Raw genomic sequence first — 14,621 nt, forward strand, 5'->3', positions numbered from 1 at the left:
AAAAATATCACAATTTCTCCAATTTAGAAAACAAGTAGATAACAGGCTTTTAAAAATGTATGATTTTATGTGTATAACAGAGGCTGTGTGTAAGGCTTTAAGAATCTGTCACAAAGGTGTCTTTGTGTCTGATCTTATTGTATATCTATGTGTAGAAATTTCCTTTTCAGAGTGCGAAATTATGGGAGGAGCTGTAAGAGTTGCTGCTAGCAGTGCTCAATTATTTGGAATGAGAGGAGGATGTTACCAATACAAAAAAGCATCTTCTTTTACTGGGAGCCAAGTTACTCGTGTCATTCCTTCCAAATGTCCCCCACACAGAGCAACTTTTTTTGTTCGTTTGTTTTATGCCTTTTTGATATAGGATCACTTAACAAACCAAACTGAAATGTCTGTGAAAATACAGCAGTCCACTCTCTTAGCTATCTAAACTATGTTAGGCTGGTGTTGGAGCCATTCATTCATTTTGATCATTTTTGAAATGTAATAAAAACTGATTGCTTTCAGGTATTAAATACTATCCTTAAATGGCCTGTATTTGTATAGCGCTTTACTAGTCCGTAAGGACCCCAAAGCGCTTTACACATCCAGTAATCCACCCATTCACACATACATTGGTGATGGCAAGCTACATTGTAGCCACAGCCACCCTGGGGCGCACTGACAGAGGCGAGGCTGCCGGACACTGGCGCCCCTGGGCCCTCTGACCACCACCAGTAGGCAACGGGTAAAGTGTCTTACCCAAGGACACAACGACCGAGACTGTCCAAATCGGGGCTCGAGCCGGCAACCTTCCGATTACAAGGCGAACTCCCAACTCTTGAGCCATGATCGCCCTTAGTTTCCAAACACCTGATCAGACACAACTGAAGGTCTGGAAACAAGCAAAAGTATTATTGAGGGATAAAGTTCAAATAAAGTTGATTAGTTTTTGTTGATTAAAATATGATTGTTTACAGCATAGCAGGAAAAAGGCATACTGTTGCTCACAGACACAAAAACAGTTACACTAAAAACTTTTGTTCTAAATTTTGTATGATTTTAATTGAATAGTTAAGGTGCAAATATCTTGTGTATTCTAAAAGTAAAATAATTCTCACTTTTGTGCCAGAATTAAAGTGCATGGTTGGTGTTTCAACCATTTTGTAAAATAATGTTCTGAAAATTTACACCGACATCAGTTAGGGGTATTTCTGTGTTTATCTAAAAAAAAATAAAAAGCACACTCAGTTCACAAGATCTCAGTAATATGTGTAAAACTTTTTGAAAATCTTAAAGAGCTTTTGTTTAATTTCTTTTGTTCTAAGAAAGTACACAAAAGGATTTACAAGACATGGACCGAGGACTGCACCAATTAATAAACCTTGGCGTTCCTCAAGAGTCAATACCACACCAAACCTGGTGAAGATAATGCGCACAAACGCAGGACAGTAATGAACGATTGCACAAATTAAGTGACTCACAAGAGTGCTCCCCATTTTCTTTTTTTCATTATTTGAAGATAATTTTACAAAAAGTAAGATTCCACAATATGAAAGACAAATGAAAACAAAAGTGAAAAATAAAATAAAAAATGCTATAATGGCAGCGTCATTGAAATGTTTTTCTGGGTTAACACAGGTCGTTCTTATTACAGCAGCAAAGTCACAGAAAGTGTACCTAAGCCTGGAGCTGCAGTGTGGGAGGGGGACAGCTGTTGCAGGCATGTAACACATAAAAAAACAGTTAACAAACCACACGATAAATGTAAGAACAAGAACACGTGTGTTTGTTAAATAACTGTGATACTGGAAAGGATAAATTATTGCAATGAATCTATCCAATGCCATAACTGCTAAAACAAATGACTCCATCGCTGTTCCCAAATGGAAAACACACATTTGAATTAAACATGCCATATAGGATATAGTATTAACACCTGCGAGTAGAACCCCAATCATTGTTGGACTGCAACTGGAGGTGTACATTATATCAACAACAGCAAGGTTGCAAATCAGAAGATACATTGGTTTATGTAATCTCTTGTCAGAAATAATAAACATGATATTTGCCATATTGGCAAGAACAGCAAGAAGATAGGTTATTAGGATAACCACGCCAACAGCAATAGGTCTACTGAGTGTGTCAAAACCACCTATAATAAAGTGTGTTACATTGATTGAAGTATTCTGTGAAGACATATTCTGTTTGGAAGTTGAAGAGGAGAAGAAAAAAGGCAAAGCAAATATTGATAAAATACGTAGTAAATCTTTATCAGACTTCACAAAATCCTCTGAGCTCAGTCAAACAACTTTGCTTTTACTGGGAAGTATTTGAACCTCTCGTTTTAAGGCTTATAAGAACAGTAAGTTTTGATTGGACAGCTCCTTCCTCCAATCAAATTAGACATAAGAATGTAAAATGTCTATATTGCATCAGATATTGCAAAAAGATAATGTCATCCCCTAAATGACAGGATAACGGTTGATTGGAAGTTAATTCTCACACACTTACAATAATCTCTATTTTGATTGTTTTCAGTGGATTTTGTCAAACCATTTGGATCAAATAACAAAACAAAAGCTCAAAATGAAAGAAAGCTTGGTCTTTGTTAAATGTGTCCCACTACATCTCTCTAACACTACACCCTCTTAATGGCTAGTACAGATAGAGAAGATGGCGAGCCAACTTCATAAAGGAAAGTAACTTTGTGTCATGTTAACATGGCTGTCAAAAAAATGTACCGAGGGCTACTGTGCCTGTGTGCCAATTCAGTGGTTACAATAATACATTTTATTTAAAAGCGCCTTTCAAAACACTCAAGGACACTTTACAGAACAAATATGGAACCTGACCTCCATTATCAAATCATGTCTCCCTTTTTAAGGATTTTTCTTGGACCAGTGGAAAGAGTGGAATGACTGGAAAGCTGCTCATACAGAGTGTGTAAAAGCCTGTATCAATAAAACACATAGCAAGGTGCAATGGCGTGTGTCTGGGTCCTGATTCTTGTCAAAGGCTGAGAGAAGCACTTGAGAAAATGTGGAGGGTGAAGGCAACAGTGGTCCCAGTGGTAATGGGAACACTCGGGGCAGTGACCCCAAAGCTAGGTGATTGACTCCAGCAAATTCCAGGAACAACATACGAGATTTCTATCCAGAAGATCACAGTTGTAGGAACAGCAAAGATACTGCGCAGGACCCTCAAGCATTTAATGTGTAATTGTGTCATAAAGATGCTTCCGTATCCAATCGTATGCAACTATATGAAACAATCATTAGATTGCACAATTTGTTAAAGAGTAGTTACCTAAACCTGAAAAGAATAGTGTTAGATCTTCTATTTGTATGGCTCTGGATACTCTGAAAAACAAAGTCTAAAAACATAAGTACTTGACTGACTCATATAACTCTGAAATGCATACGAAATGTCATATCAGTACTTAAGAACATTATTTAGGGGCTCCAGGGATCCACGGCAGGTGGGGAGTAATGCACACTCCTCATTTGCTCCACTATCCTCGCTCCTCACACTCCACTCCTTTGTACACTTGCTCCGCTCTTGTACTCCGACACACTCCTCACAAACACACTACACTGCTCAGTCCAACACTCACGCTCAGGCATCCAGGAAAGGACTGGAGAGCACAGACTTACAGTTTTTCACGATTGCTAAGACACATTCCTGAAAAGCTGCTCTCCTTTTCTCCAAACTGTGAACACAAAACCCAGTTTTCAACCTACATTCACAAAACCTCTGACTCTTTTTGCAAAACCAAACTTTCACCCCAAAACAATTCAATCTGTGCTCAAAATTGAACTATGCTGTCAAATCATGCTTCAAGTCAATCTAAATTATATACTCTACTGAGTACGTAGAAATAAAGCACACAAATATAAAAATGAAGTACAAAGGAAAAAAGTGCATTACTCCGCCACAGCATCATTTCTCCATACTGGGTCAGGCCGCAGGACTTCATCTATATCACAGGCCACATTTTCTCTGGCCTGGCAACGGGGGGAAAAAAACCCCTGGCATGCCATATCCAGGCTTGACATGCCTCCACGCCCATGTCACCACAGGCCAGTTCCATGGTTTGCAGGAGATTTACCCTGGTGTAAGGTTGGCGTTCATATACCTTCCACCGCCACGAGGAGAAGAATTCTTCAATGGGGTTCAGGAAAGGGGAGCACAGTGGAAGGCAAAGATTGATAAAACCTTGGTTCATATTGAACCACTCCCTAACCTGGAGGCCCAAACATTGTCCCAAACAACAACATAGATGGGCTGCTCATCCTGCTGCCCTATCAGAGCATCTCGCATGTGATTGAGGAAGATGAGGAGCTGGTGAGTGTTGTAGGGCCCTAGGTTAGCATGATGGTGGACAACACCATGATTGCTGATGGCAGCACACATGTGCAATGTGACATTGCATTGCATTGACAGGTAACTACCTGTTCTCTTCTCTTAGAGAGACACGGTGAATCTACTGATGTTTGGTTGTACCCTTTGTCCGGCCTTCTTCATTGTCATACCATGGACAAGAACATGGTCAATCACAGTAGCTCTGATTTCATCTGATACTACTGTTCTTTGTCCTCGATGACCCCCTCCACCACCTTGACCTGCTCAACTTTCTCTCACACAAACTCCTCTTCTTGGATTTCTATCCATTGTAGTGCCTCACAAACCAGTGCTCTGGCTGATATGTACCCTCACATCATTAGCCACAAGTGTGATAAATTTTGAGTTGTTGTGTTCAACTGGTTACACCTGAGCTTTAATTGTGTTTGACTTTTGCCACCTGTGCTCACCATTATGCAACACAGGTGCATCACAATGACAATGTGTTGCAAGATGTGTTTACACAGGTGAAAAGTGCTTATGGTTTTGCCAAAAGAGTGACTGATTCAATAAGTGGGATCAGGCAACTGAAAACTTTGGTTCAGACGGAGTTTGCATGGAGGCAGGACCCAAACACAGACTCAATACGCCAATTCAATTTCAATTAAATGTTCTTTATATAGTGCCAAATCACAACAATAGTTGCCTCAAGGTGCTTTATATTGCACAGTAGATCGTACAGTAATAGATACAGAGAAAAACCCAACAATCATATGACCCCCTATGAGCAAGCACTTTGGCGACAGCAGGAAGGGAAAACTCCCTTTTAACATGAAGAGTACGAACAGGTATGAACAGGTACGATTCAATGCAGAGAGGTCTACTAACACATAGTGAGTGAGAAAGGTGACTGGAAAGGAAAAAATCAATGCATCACGGGAATCCCCCAGCAGCCTACGTCTATTGCAGCATAACTAAGGGAGGATTCAGGGTCACCTGGTCCAGCCCTAACTATATGCTTTTATGCTGGTTTCTGAGTTTTGCAGCTGGGGTGAACAAGCATCAGCATCAGGCTTTGAAATGAATTAAGAGTCTGTCTTGGTTTTTCGTTGATTAATAGGCAACCAGGTTTCTGTAAGGCAAAGTAAATCAATTTGTTGATCAATTATTAAATCATGTATTAACAGAGACCTGGAGGAGAGAGACCTACTATTTAATAATCCACATTTCACTGTTTACTCTTTGGTTCAGATGTGGATACTGTATTGTTCTTTCTTTGTGATTTTTTATGTTTGGGAGCTGACACAGTCTCTATGGAGATGGGTTTTGGGGGGATAAGAGGAGGAGAGAAGCTGCAGAGAGGCATGTAAGACTGCAACTCTGCTTCCTGGTCCCAACTCTGGATAGTCATATTTTGGGGGGTTTAATAAAGTTGTCCATATTTCTAGAAATGAGAGCTGCTCCATCCAAAGTGGGATGGATGCCGTCTCTCCTAACAAGACCAGGTTTCCTCCAGAAGGTTTGCCAATTATCTATGAAGCCCACATCATTTTTTGGACACCACTCAGACAGCCAGCAATTTAAGGAGAACATGCGGCTAAACATGTCACTCCTGGTCTGATTGGGGAGGGGACCAGAAAAAACTAGTTTTCAGTTTTATTTGTCATATGCAAGTTAGCACAGGGTCAACATTGCAATGAAATGTGTTACAGAGTCCGACATCGTTTTGGCAAAGTTACACACAGATTCAATATTGATTTTAGTTACCTCCGATTGGTGTAACTAGGTGCCATTACTGCCGATGTGAGTTATGAGTTTACTGAATTTCCGTTTACCCTTAGCCAGCAGTTTTAAATTTCCCTCAGTGTTGCCTGCTCTGGCCCCTGGAAGACAATTGACTATGGTTGCCGGTGTCTCTAGCTTCACATGTCTGAGAACAGAATCACCAATTACCACAGTTTGACCCCCGGCGGGTGTGTCGCCGAGTGGGGGAAAAATGGTTAGACACATGAAGAGGTTGGTGGTGTACCTGTTCATGTAGGTACACCACCAAACTAGTGCTTAAACAGAAGCCCTAGTTTGCTTCTGTTTAAGACTATGCTTCCTCCTCACCGTCACCCAGCCGCCCTCTTTCCCCAGGTGCTTGGGGTCTGCTGGGGAACAGCTAGCGGGGCCTATGCTTACAGGGGCGACCATGGCTCAGGGGGTTGGGAACCGTATCTGTAACCAGAAGGTCGCCGGTTCAATCCCCGGGCTCTCTGTCCTGGTCGTTGTGTCCTTGGGCAAGACACTTTACCCTACTGGTGTTGGCCAGAGGGGCCGATGGTGCGATATGGCAGCCTCGCTTCTGTCTTTTTTTTTTTTTTTTCCTTTCCCATTTGGTTCTTTAGCCACCAGAATTGTTGTCTGAAGACCAACAAGGATACCCAATGGATTTACTTTGCCAAATGGATCATCGTGGCACTGCCGTATTGGTCCATTTGGTCGATCTTTGTTTTTATTATTTATTATATTTTATTTTCAGATGTTACAGACGGGACAGACATGAGTGAGAGATAGGAAAGGGAGAAAGAAAGAGGAAGGAAAGGAAAAACAGAAGGGGAGAGGGACAGTGAGAAAGGGGGGGAGAAAAAAAATCTCCTGGATCACCTGTTGAGAGAAGAATAGAAAACAAGCAAAAAAAGACAAAAAAAAAAAAGAAACAAAGCAACATACTAAACACAACACCAATACTAAATATTCAATGTTGTTGTGCAGCACGCAGGACAGATGTGCTTCGAAGTAGCAGCCAAGAAAGGTGTAATTTGGGTCTACGAGCAGTGAACACCCGTGTGCATACCTGTGTGGATCAGCGCGCTTGTATTCCAAAGGTTTCTCCATGTAACGATCTGCTAGGGAGTGTAGGGGGGCCACAGCCCCGTCCTCCAGGGTGTGAGGCAGGTATGGAGGAGATCAAAACTCCAGACATCCAGAGGCCCCCAGAACACAAGAAACCATGGAAGACCAACAGAGGGGCAGCCGCGCCACTGTTCCAGTAAGAGCTGAGGAGAGTCCCAGATGAGGGTTCACTCAGCAGCCGCGGAGCAGAAGCCAGGGGGAGTTGCAGTGACGCGCCCGTGAGCTCCGCCGGCCGCCAGCTGTGCCTGAGTGACCGAGCACCAGGCCGAGAGGCCGGGGGCACCCCACCCCCGAAGGGGCCCGAGCGAGCCCCAGGCTCCAGGCCCCGATAAGCGGCCGCCAAGGAGTGAGCCGGTGTGTACCTGGACGCCCACCCCCAGACACAAAGAACCACCAACGCACCGACACCTGAGGGAGTCCGCCACCGGCAGGGGAAGTGGTGGTAGGTGGAGATAGGCCTCCAAACCTTGGAGGGCCTGAGGTGTCCCCAGAGAGGTGGCGTCTGATACCCAACCTGACATATAGACACAGACATACAGGCACACACAGACACAAACATCCATTCCCCCCCCTCATGCTCTCATATGCACTCACTCCACACTCAACCAACGTGGAGACAGACATAAAGAGACGCTGTACACACGATCACACTCCCCAAGCGTACTCTATAAACCGGGTCTAGGTACCCTTGCCCCTGGAGGGGGGAACTGCACCCAGACCCAGGTGGTGTTACCCTTTTCCCTGCGGTGGGGAGAGGCAGACCACCCCGACTCCGTAGCAGCAGGGAGGCCCCACACTCCAGACCGCAGTCGGACGGCCAACTCCACCTAGCCCTCCCGCTCCAGCAGGCCGCAGAGAATGGGGGTGGGAGAAGACTCCAAACCTCCCTCCACCCGCTCATTGTAGTGTTGATGCATGTGTGTTCTAAGGTGCAATTAAAACCCAGGAGGGCATGGAGCTACCTGCCAAGGAGCAGCAGGTAAGCGCATAGTCCCTCCTGATAGCCCTCAATGTCTAAGTGTATTTAAAATTGAGAGGTGGGCAACGACGCCAGGGGTGAGGTGTACACCCTGATGGTAATTTGGATTCCGTGATTGTGCCCACCCCCAAGATCCTATATGTATGTGTAATGAGAGTGTGAATAATGTGAATGTCTAAGTTGTGGGATAAAATTGAGGCAGAGGCAGCCAGAAGGGGACGGGGGGGGGGGGGGGGTAGCCTCCTCTGCACCCTGGTGACAGTCTGCCCCAGGGCAGCTGTGGCTACAACCATAGCTTGCCTCCACCAGTGTGTGAATGCGAGAGTGAATGAATAGTGGCACTGTAAAGTGCTTTGGGTGCCTTGAAAAGCGCTATATAAATCCAATCCATTATTATCATTATGCTATCTTTGGCTGCACCAGCTACAGAGGCCTAGCTAGCTACAGGTGAATGAAGGGTGCGAAGCCGAGTCTCCAATTCAGGTATCCTGGCCTCCAGAGCAGCAAATATGCTAAATTTGTTACAAGTATCACTACTGCTAAAGGAGGCCGAGGAGTAACTAAACATCTGACACAATAAGCAGGAAAGTGCAGGAGGGACAGGTGAAGAGTCCATGCTGCTATCAAGTGGGCTGCAAGCTATGCTAAGCTAGCGAAACAGTAAAGACACAGTGAGTGAATACTTTGGCTATAAATTAGGTAGTGAGTACACAGAAAGTGTGCTTCGGATGAAGCACGTGAAGATTATGCTATGACAAAAAGAATGTATCTAAAAGTTTTTAATTAAATTGCTAAGCAGATAAGCCACTCAAAAACACCACGGTGTTTGAGCAGGAACAGGAAGTGATACTCTACCGAAAGAGAGTGAACACGAAGTGACAGAGCCACCCTGTCACTTGTCCTCACCAGTGGTTAGGTGGCGTTGATGTTGTGCAAGTGTGAGTCGTGAGCGCCCCAGTTGCATGGACTGTTCTCCCTTTTCACCATCACCATATACCGTATTTTCACGACCATAAGGCGCGCTTAAAAGTCTTAGATTTTCTTCAAAAAGTATGGCGCGCCCTATAGCGCAGTGCGCCCTGTGTGTTGTAAGGAGGACGTAGTAGAGAACACCATGAGAACGCTAAAGTGTGAAGTGTGGGCGTTGATCGTATATACCGGACAATCGCACATACCTGTATAAAAGGACAGGTATGTGCATTATGTGGAACATCATTGTTTTAACAACCCTGAAAATGGCAAAGAGACACGCTTATGAAGCACAGTTTAAACTGAAGGCCATCAGCTATGCGGAGGAACATGGAAATCGAGCAGCCGCGAGAGAATTTAAGATTAACGAATCGATGGTTCGCAAACGGAGGAAGCTAGAAAACAAGCTCCGGCAGGTCAAGAAAACGCAGCTGAGTTTCCGCGGACATAAGGTGAGGTGGCCCGAGTTGGAGGAAAGACTCGAGCGGTGGATCATCGAGCAAAGAACGAGCTCCTACTGCAGCAAACACATCGGCGACAAAAACATCCAGCCCAGCCACATCACAAACATGGACGAGGTCCCGCTCACTTTTGACATCCCGGTGAGTCACACTGTGGAGAAGAAGGGGACCAACACGGTAGCGATACGCACAACGGGGTATGAAAAGTCTTCTTTCACTGTTGTGCTTGGCTGCCATGCTAATGGACAGAAACTGCCACCTATGGTGATTTTTAAGCAAAAGACTTTGCCTAAAGAGAAGTTTCCAGCAGGAATCATCATTAAGGCAAATGAAAAGGGCTGGATGGATGAGGAAATTATGAAAGAGTGGCTGAGGGAGGTGTATGTAAGGAGACCAGGAGGTTTTTTCCACGCATCACCATCGCTCTTAATCTGTGACTCTATGCGTGCCCATCTCACAGCCGATGTGAAAAAACTAGTGAAACAAATGAACTGTGAGCTTGCTGTCATTCCGGGAGGCCTGACAAAGGAACTCCAACCGCTGGGCATCGGTGTGAACCGCCCGTTCAAAGTAAGGCTGCGAGCGGCCTGGGAGCGATGGATGACCGATGGAGACCACAGTTTCACCAAGAGTGGAAGGCAGTGCCGGGCGAGTTACGCCACAATTTGCCAATGGATTGTAGATGCTTGGGCTAACATGTCTGCTGGCACTGTTGTTCGAGCTTTCGCAAAAGTCGGCATCATTTCCGAGGAGCCGCACGGCACGGAAAGTGACTCTGACAGTGAAGAAAGTGAACTTGGCATGTTTGATGGAGATTTAGCGCAGCTGTTCAATTCAGACACAGAGGATGAGGACTTCGATGGGTTTGATTGATGATAAAAATGTGAGTACCAAACTTTGTTTTGCTCCTGCTTTATTTTTAAATATGCACACTTGTATGCTTGTATGTTGTTGATGATGACGATTACTGGTAATAAAAATGTGAGTACCAAACTCAGTTTTGCTCCTGCTTTAGTTTTAAATATGCACACTTGTATGCTTGTGTGTTGTTGATGATGATGATTACCGGTAATAGAAATGTGAGTAAGGTACCGAACTCAGGTTTGCTCCCGCTTTATTTTTAAATACGCATACGGTACTTGTATGCGCCCTATAATCCAGTGCGCCTTATGTGTGTGTTAAATACAGTAATGGCACACATAACTGAGACTGCGCCTTTTAGTACAGTGCGTCTTATGGTCGTGAAAATACGGTACGTGTGCGTCTGGGTTTGGATATTCCGTCACCTGGTAGTGAGTCCACAGGTGCCAGCGGCTCCCAGAAACCACGAACCCGCATACGCCGGCAAGCCTGGAGGCAATCATCCGCCCGGATGCATAGTCATGAGAACATATAGAGAAAATGGCAGTTCACGCATAATTAGCTCATCCTCACACATTATTTAGAAGAGTGCTTTTGATTGCTTCCTGACCCTGACCTGTTTCTTCGACCAGTATCCAAAAATGAATTGAAAAGTCGGACACGCTCCGCTTACCTTGATTGAGGTTTAGTAATTGGTGAGAGGCTGCTGTTGCTATGGATCCCTTGTCAAAAACATTCTTAAATTTAGCCAAAAAATCTGAGTAAGAGATTTCAAGGTTAGTAAGTAACATGACTTGTGCCCACTTCAGTGCACGGTCGCGCAATAACTGGGCGAAAACGGCAAGTTTAGCTCCGTCATCAGAGGTGCCACTATTGGCGAAACAGAAGCAAACATTATGTTAAGAATCCTGCACATTTATCCAACTCACCACTAAAAGGTGAAATATGTAAATATGTGTAAAATATGCATGGTTTCTGTTTATGTAATCAAAAAGGTTCAATTAACTCCTTTGTTGTTATCTGAAATAATATTAATGTTATATTAAACACACTTGTTGTCAGCTGCAAAACAATATAAAATGCACAGCAAAATGTACTGAGGTCCATGCAGGAGTTTTATATTAAGACATCCCACGACATGAAGGACAGCAAGAAAAACATTGCCGCCCATGACAATAATGTCTTAATCTTTGTACTAGGACATCATATGAAACTCAAACTACATATTTCCATTCAAGTACGCATGAGAGATATGTGTTTCGAAATGACAGGGAGCGTCTAGAACATGTGCAGCAGGCGCAAAAAATGACGCACATGCAGAGTGCAGGCAGCCAACGCAACACAAATTTTGAGCTATTTGCTCCAGCTAGTGGTCAATGCAGTGCTTGGAATGCGTGTCATGTCTGATGTGAAAGGGCCTTAAGAATGACATTAAATGTAAATTACTTTTGTACTCTGTACTGTTGTTTGACTCCTTTGCAAAGGTAAATAAAAGACAACTTGGTTATGCGCATGTTGATTTCGATTAGAATGCCTCAACCCCATCAATCCATTTCCTTCTACTTATCTAAAAGTCTGGAGCATATCCCAGCCACGACAGGGCAAAGAATGCCCTGGACTGGTTGCGAGTCACAGTGGCTGACACAGAGAGAAAGACAACTCCATATATATTTTCATACTTGTGGCCAATTTAGAACCAATAATTAACTTTCCATGCAAGTTTTCTTGACTGTGGGAGAAAGCTGCAGTACCATAGAGAATTCCCCCAGGCACAGGGAGAACATGAAACCTTTAACCAGGAAGACCCCAGTGGGCTGGTTGAATTTAATTTAATTGGCTCACAACATTTATTACTTACTTGACTACTTGACTTTGCTTGTTTTTATCCTGATAACAGCAATTTATTTTTCAGGCATCCTGTCCTTGTTTCAGGGATTTTGAGTCATTCTGCGCTCCAGATGGATTAATTATATTAAAAACTTTAATCGCGTTAACCGTGTTGACAGTGTTAACATTGACAGCCCTAGTTTGCTTGTTTGTTTTGGGTTTTTTTTTTTTTTAATTTTGCGAGCTGGTTATTAGGTGCTGCTCCAGCCAGCCAGAGAATTTCTTCCAGGTGTGCCCACATAGAGCAACTTTTTTTGATCGTTTGATGTCTTTTTGATATAGGATCACTTAACAAACAAAACTGAAATGTCTGTCAAAATACAGTAGTCCACTAGCTTAGGTATCTAAACTATGTTAGGCTGGTGTTGGAGCCATTCATTCATTCCATTCATTCAAAAGAATTACCCATATGGAAAAGAAATAGTAAAAACTTTTTTTTTTACTTTCATGAGTAAATCATATAAGGCTTACATGATTTACTCATGAAAGTGGCCACTTTCTCATTACTTTCATATATTGTTTTAGTAAGTATCCAAAACATACAAGTTTCATTATATAATTTTTCAAGGGATCTTATATCTGTTTTCACTCTCATATGCTTTTCATACAAGTTTCACACAAGACAGATACAAACTTTATAAGATTTATATATATCTTTTCCATATGGGGGAGTTCAAATAAATGATTACTAAAGTTGATTAGTTTTTCTTCATTAAAATATGATTATTTACAGCATAGCAGGAAAAAAAACATACTGTTGCTCACAGACACATAAACAGTTTAACTAAATTAAAAACAAAATCAAAAACTTTAGTTCTAAATTTTGTATGAAGTGAATTGAAGTTAAGGTTAGGAAAATATCTTGTCTAAAACCGACAAGTAGAATAATTCTCACTTCTGTGCCAGAATCAAAGTGAATGGTTGGTGTTTCAAACATTTTGTGAAATAATGTTCTGAAAATTTACACCGACATCTGTTTATCTACAAAAAAATAAAAAATAAATAAGCACACTCAGTTCACAAGATTTTAGTCAGATGTGTTAAACTTTTTGAAAATCTTAAAGAGCTTTTGTTTAATTTCTTTTGTTCTAAGACAGTACACAAAAGGATTTACAAGACATGGACCGAGGACTGCACCAATTACTAAACCTTGGCGTTCCTCAAGAGTTAGTACCACACCAAACCTAGTGAACATAATGCGAACAAACGCAGGACAGTAATGAACAACTACACAAATTAAGTGACTCACAAGAGTGCTCCCCATTTTCATTTTTTCATTATTTGAAGATAGTTTTACAAAAAGTAAGATTCCACAATATGAAAGACAAATAAAAACGAAAGTGAAAAAGAAAATAAAAAATGCTGCAATGGAAACTTCATTGAAATATTTCTCTGGGTTAACACAGGTCGTTCTTATTACAGCAGCAAAGTCACAGAAGCTGTATTTCAGCCTTGAACTGCAGTGTGGGAGGGGGACAACTGTTGCAGGCATATAAAACGCAAAACACCAGGCAATGAACCACATGATAAATGTAAGAACAAGAACACGTGTGTTTGTTAAATAACGTTGATACTGAAAAGGATAAATTATTGCAATGAATCTATCAAATGCCATAAATGCTAAAACAAATGACTCCATCGATGTTCCCAAATTGAAAACACACATTTGAATTAAACATGCCACATAGGATATAGTATTAACACCTGCGAGTAGAACCCCAATCATTGTTGGACTGGAACTGGAGGTGTACACTATATCAACAACAGCAAGGTTGCAAATCAGAAGATACATTGGTTTATGTAATCTCTTGTCAGAAATAATAAACATGATATTTATCATATTGGCAAGAACAGCAAGAAGATAGGTTATTAGGATAACCACGCCAACAGCAATAGGTCTACTGAGTGTGTCAAAACCACCTATAATAAAGTGTGTTACATTGATTGAAGCATTCTGTAAAGACATATTCCGTTTGGAAGTTGAAGAAGAAGAAGAAAAGAAAAAGCAAAGCAAATATGGATAAAGTATGTGGTCAATTTTCTTCTATATCAGATTTCACACCTCTGAGCTCAGTCAAACACCTTTGCTTTTACTGAGCAGTATTTAAACTTCTCACTTTAAGGCTTGGAAGAACAGTATGTTTTGATTGGATAGCTCCCTCTTCCAGTCAAATTAGACATAAGAATGTGAAATGTCCATATTGCATCAGATATTGCAAAAAGATGATGTCATCCCCGCAAAA

General features: G+C 42.3%; 2 protein-coding genes across 2 annotated transcripts; both read right to left on the reverse strand.

Moving 5' to 3' along the window:
* Positions 1–1,241: 1,241 nt before the first annotated feature.
* On the reverse strand, positions 1,242–2,180 carry LOC147314942 (olfactory receptor 52E4-like). The gene has a single exon (XM_086260431.1). The coding sequence runs from the start codon at positions 2,178–2,180 to the stop codon at positions 1,242–1,244; it is 939 nt and encodes a 312-aa protein (XP_086116557.1).
* An 11,225-nt stretch (positions 2,181–13,405) lies between these two features.
* Positions 13,406–14,402, reverse strand: LOC147314943 (olfactory receptor 7D11-like). Its single transcript, XM_086260307.1, has one exon. It carries the CDS (start codon positions 14,342–14,344, stop codon positions 13,406–13,408), a length of 939 nt encoding a protein of 312 aa, XP_086116433.1. The 5' UTR covers positions 14,345–14,402.
* Between the last annotated feature and the right edge of the window lie 219 nt (positions 14,403–14,621).

The sequence above is a fragment of the Aulonocara sp. 'chitande type north' Nkhata Bay genome, linkage group LG14, assembly GCF_057382095.1.
Source record: "Aulonocara sp. 'chitande type north' Nkhata Bay isolate Kocher_YH1m ecotype deep benthic linkage group LG14, A_spYH_male_GT1.1, whole genome shotgun sequence".
NCBI lineage: Eukaryota > Metazoa > Chordata > Actinopteri > Cichliformes > Cichlidae > Aulonocara > Aulonocara sp. 'chitande type north' Nkhata Bay.

Excerpts from the sequence above, each read along its gene's own strand:
- LOC147314943 (XM_086260307.1), bottom strand. The coding sequence starts at position 14,344 with ATGTCTTTACAGAATGCTTCAATCAATGTAACACACTTTATTATAGGT.
- LOC147314942 (XM_086260431.1), bottom strand. The coding sequence starts at position 2,180 with ATGTCTTCACAGAATACTTCAATCAATGTAACACACTTTATTATAGGT.